Source organism: Mustela lutreola, chromosome 3, assembly GCF_030435805.1.
Source record: "Mustela lutreola isolate mMusLut2 chromosome 3, mMusLut2.pri, whole genome shotgun sequence".
Classification (NCBI taxonomy): domain Eukaryota; kingdom Metazoa; phylum Chordata; class Mammalia; order Carnivora; family Mustelidae; genus Mustela; species Mustela lutreola.
This window is the reverse complement of record NC_081292.1, coordinates 115,672,244-115,684,800: the sequence shown is the minus strand read 5'-3', so window position 1 is coordinate 115,684,800 and position 12,557 is coordinate 115,672,244. Positions and strand designations below refer to the sequence as shown.

Here is a 12,557-nt window from a genome sequence, read left to right as displayed (position 1 = left end):
AAGAAGATGTAACTAACTTGAGAGACCATGTTCATAAAATGAAAGACTGCATAGCAAAGATATCAGTTCTCCCTAAACTGTCTAGAGATATAAGGCAATTACAATCAAAATTCCAGCAGTACTTTTTTTTTTTTAAAGATTTTATTTAGTTATTTGACAGAGACACAGCAAGAGAAGGAATACAAGCAGGAACAGTGGGAGAGGGAGAAGCAGGCTCCCTGCTGAACAGGGAACCCAAAGCGGGGCTAGATCCCAGGACTCTGGGATCATGACCTGGGCCAAAGGCAGATGCTTACCGATTGAGCCACCCAGGCGCCCCAGCAGGACTTTTTGTAGATATAAATAAACCAATTCTAAAATGTAAATGGAAAAACAAAGGAGCTAGAAAAATCAAAACAAGTGAGAAAAGGAGTTGGACGAATCACACCACCTAAATTAAAGACTTAAAACTACAGAAACCAAGAACATCCAGATATATACCCACACAAATGTGACCAAATGATTTTTGACAAAGGCATAAAAGTCAGTCAATGGAAAAAGGAAGCTCTTTTCAACAAATGATAGTGGAACAACTGAACATTTGTTTGCAAAAAAAGAACCATGACCCAAAACTCTTACCTATACAAAAAATTAACTTGAAATAGATTCTAGATCTACATACAAAACATAAAACTTTTAGAATAAAACACAGAATTGGCCATAGGATCAAAGTTAACATCACTATTAAGTCATGTTGATAACATGACCTTCTGATATGTGATGAAAAGGCAATTCATCTCAATGGTATTCTTTCCAAAATCCCACAACCCCAACTGTTATCAAAAGCAAAAGAGAGACAAACTAAATTAAAGGACATTCTACAAAATACCTGACTCAACCTCCTAAAAACTGTTACGGAGATGAAAAATAAGGAAAGACTGAGACACTTTCAAAGACCTGAGACAAACTAAAAAGACATGATGACTAAATGCCTGGATCCTAAATCAGAAAATGAACTTTAGTGTAAAACTAGTTAAAGTTAAGCTAATAACAAGGGATCAATGTTGGTTTCTTAGTTTTGACATATATATCATAGTAATATAAGCTGCTAACAGTAGGAAGAGCTTGGTGAGGATATACCAGAACACACTGCACTATCTTTGAATCTTTCTATAAATGTGAAATAAACAAAAAAAACTTTTTTCAGTTTATTTTTAAAACATAGGAGAAAACTCTGGGACATGGTGCAAAGAGTTCTTAGACAAGGCACTGAAACATGACCCATAAAGTAAAAAATTAATAAACTGACAGGACAACACACCTATTACAATGGCTAAAATAAAAAATACTGGCAGCAAATGCTGATGAATACAAAGAGCAAATGGAACTTTCATACATTGCTGGTGGAAATGCAAAATGTTCAGTCACTCAGGAAATCAGTTTGGTCATTTCTTTTTCTTTTTTTTTTTTTTAACTGTTTTTAATTCCAGTATAGTTAATATACAATGTTACGCTAGTTTCAGGTATACAATATAGTGACTCAACAATTCCATACATCACCCAGGGCTCATTATGACACATGCACTCCTGAATCCCCATCACTTATTTCATCCATCACCCCACCTACCTTCCCATCAGTTTGTTCTCTATAATTTTGTTTTTTATCTTTTTTTTTCCTTTCGTTCATGTTTCTTAAATTCTACATGAAGTCATGTGATATTTGTCTTTATGACTTATTTCACCAGCTCTAGCTCCATCCATGATGTTGTAAATGGCAAGATTTCATTCTTTTTACGGTTGAGTAATATTCCACTGTGTCTGTATCTGTGTGCATGTGTGCACACACACATCTTTATCCATTCATCTATCCTCGGACACACTTAGACTGCTTTCTTATCCTAGCTCTTGTAAATAATGCTGCTATATAAACATAGGGATCCACGTATTCCTCTGAGTAAGTGTTTTCATATTTTGGGGGTAAATATGCAGTAGTGTGAAGACTGGATTATAGGGTAGTTCTATTTTCAACTTTCTGAGGAACCTCATACTATTCTCCCCAATGGCTACACCAGTCTGCATTCCCATAACAGTGCAAGAGGGGTCCTTTTTCTCCACATTCATCAACACTTATGGTTTCTTATGTTTTTGACTTCAGCCATTCTGACAGTTGTGAGGTGGTATCTCATTGTAGTTTTGATCTTCATTTCTTTGATGATGAGTGATGTTGAGCATCTTTTCATATGCCTGTTTGGCCATCTTGATGTCTTTTTTGAAGAAATGTCTGTTCATGCTTGCCCATTTTTAAAATGGGTTGATTTTGGGGTGTTCAGTTGTATCAGTTCTTTAATATACTTTGGATACTAATCCTTTATGGGATAGATCATTTGAAAATATCTTTCCCAATCAGTAGGTCGCCTTTTAGTTTTGCTGACCATTTCCTTCATTGTGCAGAAGCTTTATATTTTGATGCAGTCGCAATAATATGTTTTGGCCAATTTTTATAGTTAAAAATAAACACTTACCATATAACTAGCAATCGCAACCCAATCTTAGCCCAGTGAACTAAAATGTACTTTCACACAAAATTCTGTGCACATATATTTGTAAAGCTCTAATCATAAATGCCCAAACCTAGAAACAGCCTTAATATACATCAACAAGTGAATGAATAAACAAATTGTGGTATACCCTTACAAGAGAATACTACTCAGCAATAAAAAGGGATAAGCTACTGATACAGAATTACATAAAAGGATCTTGAAAGCATTATATGGCAAGAAACTAGTCTCAAACAGTTACTATATGATTCTATCTCTATGACATTCTTGAAAAGACAAAGCTATCAAAAATATATCATTAATTGCCAGAAATAATAATGGACAAGAAGAGTTTTTTTAGGAGGTAACACTTTGTTGTATATCCCGATTATAGTAGTAGTTTTTAAAAATCTATACATATGTGTTGAAGGTTAATGAACTATTCATTAAAAAAAAAAAAGTCAATTTTACTATATGCTAATTTTTAAAATAAAAAAATTTTAAAATTAATGTAAAGGTTAAAAAAACTATTAACAAGTGATTTTCATTAATATGAAGAAATATATCACTAACAAGTACTTCATTAATACATAGAAAGGTTTTGCTTGTTTATTCAACAAATATTTTTAAACTATGGACTATGTGTCAAACCCAGTTTTAGGAAATAAATACCAAAAAGCTGAAAAGAATGAATATGTTTTATCTGTGGAATGGACATGAATTGGGGGAGATTAGATGTAAGACTGTAATGGGTTACATAATGTTCCCTCAAAATTCATGTCTATTTAGAAACTTTAAAAAATACAGCTGAACAGAAATTATGTAACAGCACTCAGAGTCTGGTAAACATACTATGTACCATTATTTTATTAAATCCTCGCAGTTACTCTGAAAGGTACCTATTATTTATTATTCTGTCTTTACCAACTCAGAGAAATTAAGTAATTTTCCCAAAGTTGACAATAAGTATTGAGCTAGAAATTAAACTTCAGTGTGTTTAATTCAGTGTCTGGCCAAATAGTAGGTATTTAATTAATGTTGAGTGAATGAATACAAACAAAGTCATGTTCTATGAATTGTGCTGCCCTCTGATGTATTCTGTCATTTTAAATGTATACATTCACATTTTAAAAGATCAGAAGAGAATCTGGATGGATTAAGTTAAATGGTAATGTACTAAATTCTCTTATATTTGTTTAAGTTGTTTAAGTTCACAGTTACTAAAAGATCACACTAAAATGACAAGCATACTTACAAAACAATACCCAGTTTATCTGCATCTGCAATTAGTTTTTTTAGTGTGCTACAGTCTACTTGTTATAGTAATCAAACTAGCTAGCAAAGATATCTTTTCCTTTCTTAGAAATTCTTTAATAAAAAATCAAGGGGTGCCTGGGTGGCTCAGTTAGTTAAGCATCCAACTCCTGATTTCGGCTCAGGTCATGATCTCAGGGGCATCGGGTTCCTTACCTACTATGGAGTCTGCTTGAGGATTCTCCCTCTCCCTCTGCCTCTCCCCCCACTTGCATATCCATTCTCTCTCTCTCTCAAATAAATAAATAAATCTTACCAAAAAAAGAAATTAAAAGACCAACTCACACCAACACACTAATGTAAAACCAATATATAAATCTATTTTAACTAGGTCTCCTTTCTTGACCATACATTCACACTTGAGACATTTTGGTGGTGGTATGCTTCAACACCACCCCTACCAAAATAAAATAAAATAAAATAATGCCTTTTTAAGTGTGATGTACCTCTTATATTAACTTAACACATTTATAATTAAGATATAAGTGAGGGGTGCCTGGGTGGCTCAGTGAGTTAAAGCCTCTGCCTTCGGCTCAGGTCATGATCCCAGGGTCCTGGGATTGAGCCCCACATTGGGCTCTCTGCTTGGCTGAGAGCCTGCTTCCCCCTCTCTCTCTGCCTGCCTCTCTACCTACTTGTGATTTCTGTCTGTCAAATAAATAAATAAATAAATCTTTTTTTTTTTTTTAATGATTGAGTCATGATGTTATCATGTAACTGAGATCAACATTTTACTTCCATTCAATTTCCAACAATACATATTAAGTTTTCTGTGATATGCAAATGTTCCATGCTAGTCATCAGAATTATAGTTAGGCTCTAACTTAGATTATGAAATATATTGTGTAGAAAAGAGTTAACAGCAGGCCTGTGACTACTATCCTTAGAATGGCCTGCAGGCAGGGGCGCCTGGGTGGCTCAGTGGGTTAAAGCCTCTGTCTTTGGCTCAGGTCATGATCCCAGGGTCCTGGGATCGAGCCCCACATCAGGCTCTCTAATCTGCGATAAGCCTGCTTCCCCCTCTCTCCCTGCCTACGTGTGATCTCTGTCTGTCTGTCAAATAAATAAATAAAATCTTAAAAAAAAAAAGTATGGCCTGCATGCAAGGCTGACCTTCGGCAGGCTTCTAGGAATTTGGATTTTGAGAGGGTTCTCAAAAAACTGTCCAGTAAGAGTTACTGTGCTTAATCTGTTTGTACAAACAATGTGGTTTATGCCAAACACCTACTGCCCTTCTGGGAGTCTGAAATTTTGTTATGTACTAGTCAAAGGGTGCCAGCCCCCAACTATAAACCCTAAGAGCTGAGCCTCTAACAAGCTTCCCTGATAGAAAACATTTCACAGGTGCTGTCACAACTTGCTAAGGAAATTAAGTACGTTCTGTGTGACTCCATTAGGAAAGGACTCAAACACAAATTCCTCCAAACTTTGCCTCAGCCACCTTTTCCCTATGTTAATTCTGTTTGCAGATTTCGTTGTAATAAATCATAGTAAGTATACCCATATGCTGAGTTTTGTGCATCTTCCTAGCAAATCACTGAGCCTGGGGGAGATGTTGGGGTCACCCCAAACCACATACTAAAAGTTACCTGAGTAAAAGTATACCTACCATCTTACCAGGCAATGTGCTCTTGGAGGAAAGTCATTATTCATACATAACAAATCTTGCATAGATTGTGGAATAACATCTACAAAAACATTTAATAATGAAAAAATTAGTATGTTCAGTCTAAGACAAAATTTTATAACATGACTGGAAAAAAAAATCACATTATGTAACATATCCTGCTAGTCCATGTAGTTTTGCAATTGCTCAAGGATTGATTGATTGATTGATTTTTAAGATTTTATTTATTTATTATTTGACAGAAAGAGATCACAAGTAAGCAGAGAGGCAGGCAGAGAGAGAGAGAGGAGGAAGCAGGCTCCCCACTGAGGAAAGAACCCGATGTGAGGCTCGATCCCAGGACCCTGAGATCATGACCTAAGCTGAAGGCAGAGGCTTTAACCCACTGAGCCACCCAGGCGCCCGCTCAAGGATTTATATCTAGGACTTGCTCTACGATTTGGGGTGAGAGAGATTTCTCTTTCCCACTGCCTTATTTCAAAAAAGCCAGCCTCTAAAAACAAAAAGTATTATTCCTACATGTATATTTTCCTTTCTTCTAAGTCATGACTCAAACGTTTCCTCATCCTTCCTACAAAGCCACATTTTATCTGTTCTTCTTGATCTGCCTTTGACCCTACTTTTGTTCAAAATTTTACTTAGAATCCTCTCAACACTTTATCATCTCCTATGGCTAGTCTTTGCTAGCCTCTGGCCATTTACATAAGGGCTTCTTATAACCACTAAACAAGGATATCTCAGTCGTTAAGTATCTGCCTTGGGCTCAGGTCATGAGCCTCGGACAGAGCCTAGGACGGAGCCCCCTACTGGGCTCCCTGCTCAGCTGGAAGCGTGCTTCTCCCTCTCCCACTCCCCCTGCTTGTGTTCCCTCTCTCACTGTGTCTCTCTCTATCAAATATCAAATAAATAAAATCTTAAAAAACAGAAAACAAAAATTAAAAAAAAAAACACTAACCAGGTTCCCACTTTTTACCCATGCATCTTTAAGCGCTTGTATTGTCATTTATAATAAGACAGTGACATAAATGATTCTTAGTTATGCATAAATTCATAATAAATTCAAAGTATAAAGAATATTTGTTCATAAAAATATTTCCTTTTATTGTATAGCCATAATTCCTTAGGAAATATATATTTTCTTAATTTTCAAAAAGAATAGAACACTAATGACAATGCTTTAACTGAAGCAATGAAAACCCAACAAAATAAAAGATCAGTGCTCAAAACTTTTGACATCTGATAGTATAATTTTAAATATGTATCTCCAAATTAAATGAATTGATGATTTACTTGTAACTTCTATCATTAGGTATAGCTTTAATCACAACCAAATTAAAACTGCACAATACATATACATATGCCATAATAATGACTTAAGTAACCCAAACCCATTCATCTTCTCTCATACCACAGCCCCCTATACGAGTTTACCTTAGAAAAACTGATTCTAAGCCTCGTCATTGTAACAGCTTTTCCTTGATGTACACTCTTCCCTCAAATTAACAGCCCTCAAGATTTCTCTACCTTTAACAGGTCCTTCGTTACTCAGCAGAATGTAGGACCTGGCAATCTCTGAGCTATTATCAGACTTCCCATCAGTTGCATAGATTTCCCTCACCCACTTACTCCTGAAGTACACATATTCATATTTTGTTGTAATCATTTTATTTAGTCTTATATATGTGTATAGATGGTCAATGTGTATAGATGGTCCTAGTTTATGAATCTGAATACATAAACTAGGTTAGAAACAATAACTACTTTAATAAACTATTGTTAGAAACAATAAATACTTTATTGTTTCTAAAAAGAATGCATATAATACAAAAGGTTATATAATTTTATTCCTATACAAGAAAAGGTACAAATATTTCAGGCCTACACTTACAAATGATAATCTGTTTTAAGCAGAAAAACTTTTTTCCTTAATTTATTTATTTTATTTTTTCAATTGAAATATAACTGACATTTAACATTATATTACTGTCAGGTATACAACATCATAACAACTCATTAATTGTATACACTGCAAAATGATCACCATTAAGTCTAGTCAACATCTGTCACCAGTTAACAACAAAAATTTCCTTGTCATAAGAACTTTTACAACTTACTCTCTGAGCAACTTTCACATATATGATACAGTATGATTAACTATAGTTACCATGCTGGACATTAATTACATCCCCATGACTTATTTATTTTATAACTGTAAATGTGTACTTTGACCTCTTTCATCCATGTTGCCCACCCTTCAACCTCCACCTCTGGGAACCACCAGTCTATTCTCATAAATGTAAGTCCGATAAGTTTTGTTTTCATTTTTTTTTTAGATTCTACATATAAGAGATATCATATAATATCTGCCTTTCTCTTATTTCACTTAGCATAATATCATCAATTGCCTGAAAAACTAACACACATTCTGCATGTGTTTATTGTTTGAGTAAAGAAGGATATTTGACTGACAGCTCCAAGATTCATATTTTTCCAATACCTTGGTCTCTCACTATTACATGCTACTCTACCTCAAGGAAGAGATTTTGGGGGGTGCCTGGGTGGCTCAGTCAGTTGAGTGTCTGCCCTCGGCTCCTGAATTCTAATCCATTTGATCTGACTACAAACTTTGGGGTATAACCAAAACACTACACTGATAAATCAGAAAATAACTTATTTTTAAATCCTTCAAATCCCAGCTTATTGCTTAATTCTTCATTACATCTTCCCTGATCTCTCTTCAGTTAGAACTGATCGTTTCTTCTCTGAATTTCAGTAGCACTTTTTCTGGGCTCTGTGATGGCACTTATCATTTTCTATCTCCTATGACCATTAGTTATTTATAGACCATATATCCGTTACTGGACTATAAATTTCTTTTAACTGGGGGTTAGAAGTGCACGCAATAAATATTTTGCTAATCTAATTAATTTTGAAATGCTGCTATGCCTGTTCTTCTAAAAAGATAATATTCTATCTCAGATGTAGTGAAACAACTTCGCAAATGCAAAACATCTCCAGAGGACACTATTTAATTAAAAGAACTAAATTCATAATTCAAAATTATAATCACTCTTACAGTCAAGAGTTTCAAAATATGTAGTTAACAACTTACCTTCCAATACTTCATCCTTTCCTTCTTTATCAGTGGAATCTTGTACAAGATAATGATGAGTGATTGAGAACTTGAAGTCAGCAAAGGAAATTTCATCTGATTTCTCTTCCCATGTGCCAGAAGTAAATATACCCTATATTTAACAATAAAATGGAAAAATACATCCTCAAGGAAGTTCCCTTAAAATGTTAACTATCCAGAGACATACAAAATTATAATTTTTGAATAATTTTTATAAGATATATATATAAAATCAAGAATGTATTACAGTTAAGTCCCATGCCTCTTACATTTAAAAAAAAAAAAACCCTTTCTACCATTAGCAGAATCTGAGTTACTTTCAGCTGAGAATGGTAACATTTCATAAATTTTAAAATTTAGGAAAAAATATGGCAGCAAAATATATTTTTATCATAAAAATCTCAAATTGATATCATTATATAGTACAGAGCATTACTGGACATCAGGAATTGCTTAATAAAAAGCAGTTTGTAGAATCAACTTGAGTGACATGACATTTGTCGGACTTACTTTCTTAACATATTTCTGCAACCTCCTTTAGCAAGCTTTGGTATTTAAATATTTTCATTTAAATAGCAACTCCTTGACTGGAAAACATTTTAATTTAAAGTTCCAAAGAGCCCCCTGACTTATACAACATAATTATAAAAAAGGATTTTTCCCATTTTCTAATCTGCCATAGCTATTCCTACCACTGGAGAGGAGGTATACAGTCACTGCAGCAGAACACCACTATGAGGCAGGAAATACCAACCCAGCAACTTGCCAAGCAAAGACAGTTCCAAACTAGACAGAAAATATGTAAGTAATGAGTCTATGAGTTGTTGGGTTTTTATAAAAAGTGTTTTCATGATCATACCTAATGTAGAACACTCAAATTTTTTATATGTGTTTCTGGAAAAGTATTTGTAATTCTGAATGAAGTTAAATCATATTTTAAATGTCTTACAAGTAGATTATATTAATATATCAAACACCAATCTTTTTATTAAGAGAAAAACCATCACATATGATACATATCAAAACCTATAATTTTATATGTTGGGTTTCTCTAAAGTAAGGTTAATCTGTATTGAATTAAGATATATATGGCCCATACCAAAATTCTCAAATTGTATACTTAAGAGCTTGGTGTGCTACAAGGAATGCCCACTATAAAGCAATCAAGGCTAAAACTAAGGACAAGAGCAAAGTCCAGAAAATGAGAGAAAAGCACATTCTTCAAGCTTACAGAAAAGCTGAAATACTCTACTTAAATGATACAAAGAAACATTACCTGACCCTAATTTTGGATTCTGAGAACTACTGTCAACCTTACCAACAGCCATCTCAAGGAGGATTTGCTTGTATTCAATAAACAAGTGGTATCCAGGTTCTGGCTCCCAAACAGACTTTTTAAGATAATCAGTTCAACAAAAAACAATACTCTAATCTGCCTCCTTCAATTCCATTATGATATAGTCCTTTGACACCAAATTTTAGTATGGTATATATTTATGATTAGAATCAGAAATGATAGCTCTGGTTCAAAATTAATCTAGTGATTCATCAAAAATAACCTCTGAGGGCACTGATCAGACCATAAAAAAGAAACAAGCATATATAATGGAAAGAAATAAAACTGTCTGCATTCACAATGATCTGATATGTACCTAGAATATCCAAAGCAATGTACAAACTACTAAAACTAACTGATGAGCTTAGGAAGTTAAGAATTCAAGATCAATATACAAAAACCATCTGTATTTTTATATACAGGCAGCAAACACTTGGAAATGATTTTTTAATTAACATATATTATTTGTACAGGTCTGCGAATCTTCAGTCTTACACAATGCACAGCACTCACAATAGCACATCCCCTCCCCAATGTCCATAACCCAGCCACTCTATCCCTTCCCCCCAAACACCCCAGCAACCCTCAGTTTGTTTCCTGAGATTAAGAGTCTCTTATGGTTTGTCTCCCTCCCTGGTCCCATCGGAAAATGATTTCTTTAATACCACTCTTACAACATCAAAAATAAATTAACTAGAAATATATGTAACAAAAGATGAGCAAGAATTCTACCTAAGAATGCTTCAAAACATTGATAAGCGACTATTAAAGACCTAAAGAGAGCTCAATGTACTTGGATTGGAAGACACAACAGCATTAAGATGTCATTCTCCTCAAATAGATCTATAAATTCAACACCATCCTAATCAAAATCCCAGCAGGCATTTCGTAGAAATTGACAAGCTGATTCTAAAACGAAAATGAAATCCAAAGGACCTAAAATATCTAAAATAATTCTGATGAAAAATATACTACCTAATTTTAAGACTTATTTTGCTATAGTAATTAAGACACTGTAGTAGTGGCATAAAGACAAACAGATCATTTAGACATAATAGTCCAGAAATACATTCACACTTATCCATTTTACAACAGAGGAGCTACTGCAATTCAGTAGGGAAAGGGGAAAGGATGGTCTTTTCAACAAACGGTCCTGGAATAATAAGATATTCAAATAGAGGAAAACAGAGAACTGTCTTTACAAACTTGAGATTGGCAAAGACTCCTTTGACAGGGCTCAAAAGGCACTAATAATAAAATAAAAAATTAAGAAAATGAGGAATACCCAAATACATAAAATAGCTAATAACAAACATAAAAGAACTAATCAATAATAACACAGTAACAGTATGGGGCTTTAGCACCCCATTCACATCAATGAACAGATCATCTACCTAAACAGAAAATCATCAACAAAACAATGCCTTTGAATGACACACTGGTACAAACGGATTTAACAGATATTAGATATTTAACAGAAATTATTATGCAGGATATTCCATCATATGAAAGTAGAATACACTTCTTTTTAAGTTTACATGCAACGTTTTCCAGAACAGATCACATATTAGGCCACAAAACAAGCCTCAACAAATTCAAAAAAGACTGAAGATATACCATGTATCTTTTCTGACAATACTATGAAATTAGAAGTCAACCACAAGAAAAAATCTGTTAAAACCATAAATACATGGACATTAAGTAACATGCTAATAAGCAATAAATGAGTCAGGCAGGAAATAAAAGAGGAAATAATAACGTACATGGGGGGAAAAAAGAAAATGAAAATGTAACAGTTCAAAACCTTTGGGATATATGAAAATGTTTTAAAAGGGAAGTTTATAGGGCGCCTGGGTGGCTCAGTGGGTTAAACCACTGCCTTCGGCTCAGGTCATGATCTCAGGGTCCTGGGATCGAGTCCCGCATCGGGCTCTCTGCTCGGCAGGGAGCCTGCTTCCTCCTCTCTCTCTGCTTGCCTCTCTACCTACTTGTGATCTCTATCTGTCAAATAAATAAATAAAATCTTAAAAAAAAAATAAATAAAAATAAAATAAAATAAAAGGGAAGTTTATAGGAACAGGTCTATCTCAAGAAGCAAGAAAAACCTCAAATAACCTAACCTTACATGTAAGGGAGCTTTTGTAAAAAGAGCAATTAACAAAACCTAAAACCAACAGAAGGCAGGAAATAATAAAGATAAATAAATAAATAAAGCAGAAATAAATGAAACAGAAACGTTAAAAAAAACAAAAACAAACAAAAAAACCACTAAAACATACCAATGAAACAGGAGCTGGTTCTTTAGGGGGAAAAAAAGAAATCAATAAAATTAAAAAATCTCTAGCCAGACTGATCAATATAAAAAGAGGACCCAAATAAAGTCATAAATGAGAGAAGAGAAATAAAAATATCAAATATCAAAGAAATATAAACAAAATACAAATACAAAGAAATACAAACAATTGTAAGAGAGTATTATGGAAAACTATATGCCAACAAATTAGACAACCTAGAAGAAAGTAAAATTCCTAGAAATATATAAACTATTAAAACTGAAACAAGAAGAAATAGTAAATTTGAACAGACCAATAACCAGCAAAGGAATTAAATTCATAATCGAAGTCCAGGACC

General features: G+C 34.0%; 1 protein-coding gene across 3 annotated transcripts in view; it reads right to left on the bottom strand.

Moving 5' to 3' along the window:
* The window catches only part of RAB3GAP1 (RAB3 GTPase activating protein catalytic subunit 1), a 115,484-nt gene that overhangs the window by 76,613 nt on the left and 26,314 nt on the right, over positions 1-12,557 (bottom strand). For 2 of the 3 annotated variants that reach the window (XM_059166715.1, XM_059166716.1), the window contains exons 4-5: positions 8,570-8,702; positions 5,440-5,518 (exon numbers count right to left, since the gene is read on the bottom strand). The exons of the other annotated variant lie outside the window; for it this stretch is intronic. In XM_059166715.1, the coding sequence (XP_059022698.1) occupies positions 5,440-5,518; positions 8,570-8,702 (212 nt within the window). The remainder of the gene's footprint in view (positions 1-5,439; positions 5,519-8,569; positions 8,703-12,557) is intronic. 3 annotated transcript variants of the gene reach the window in all.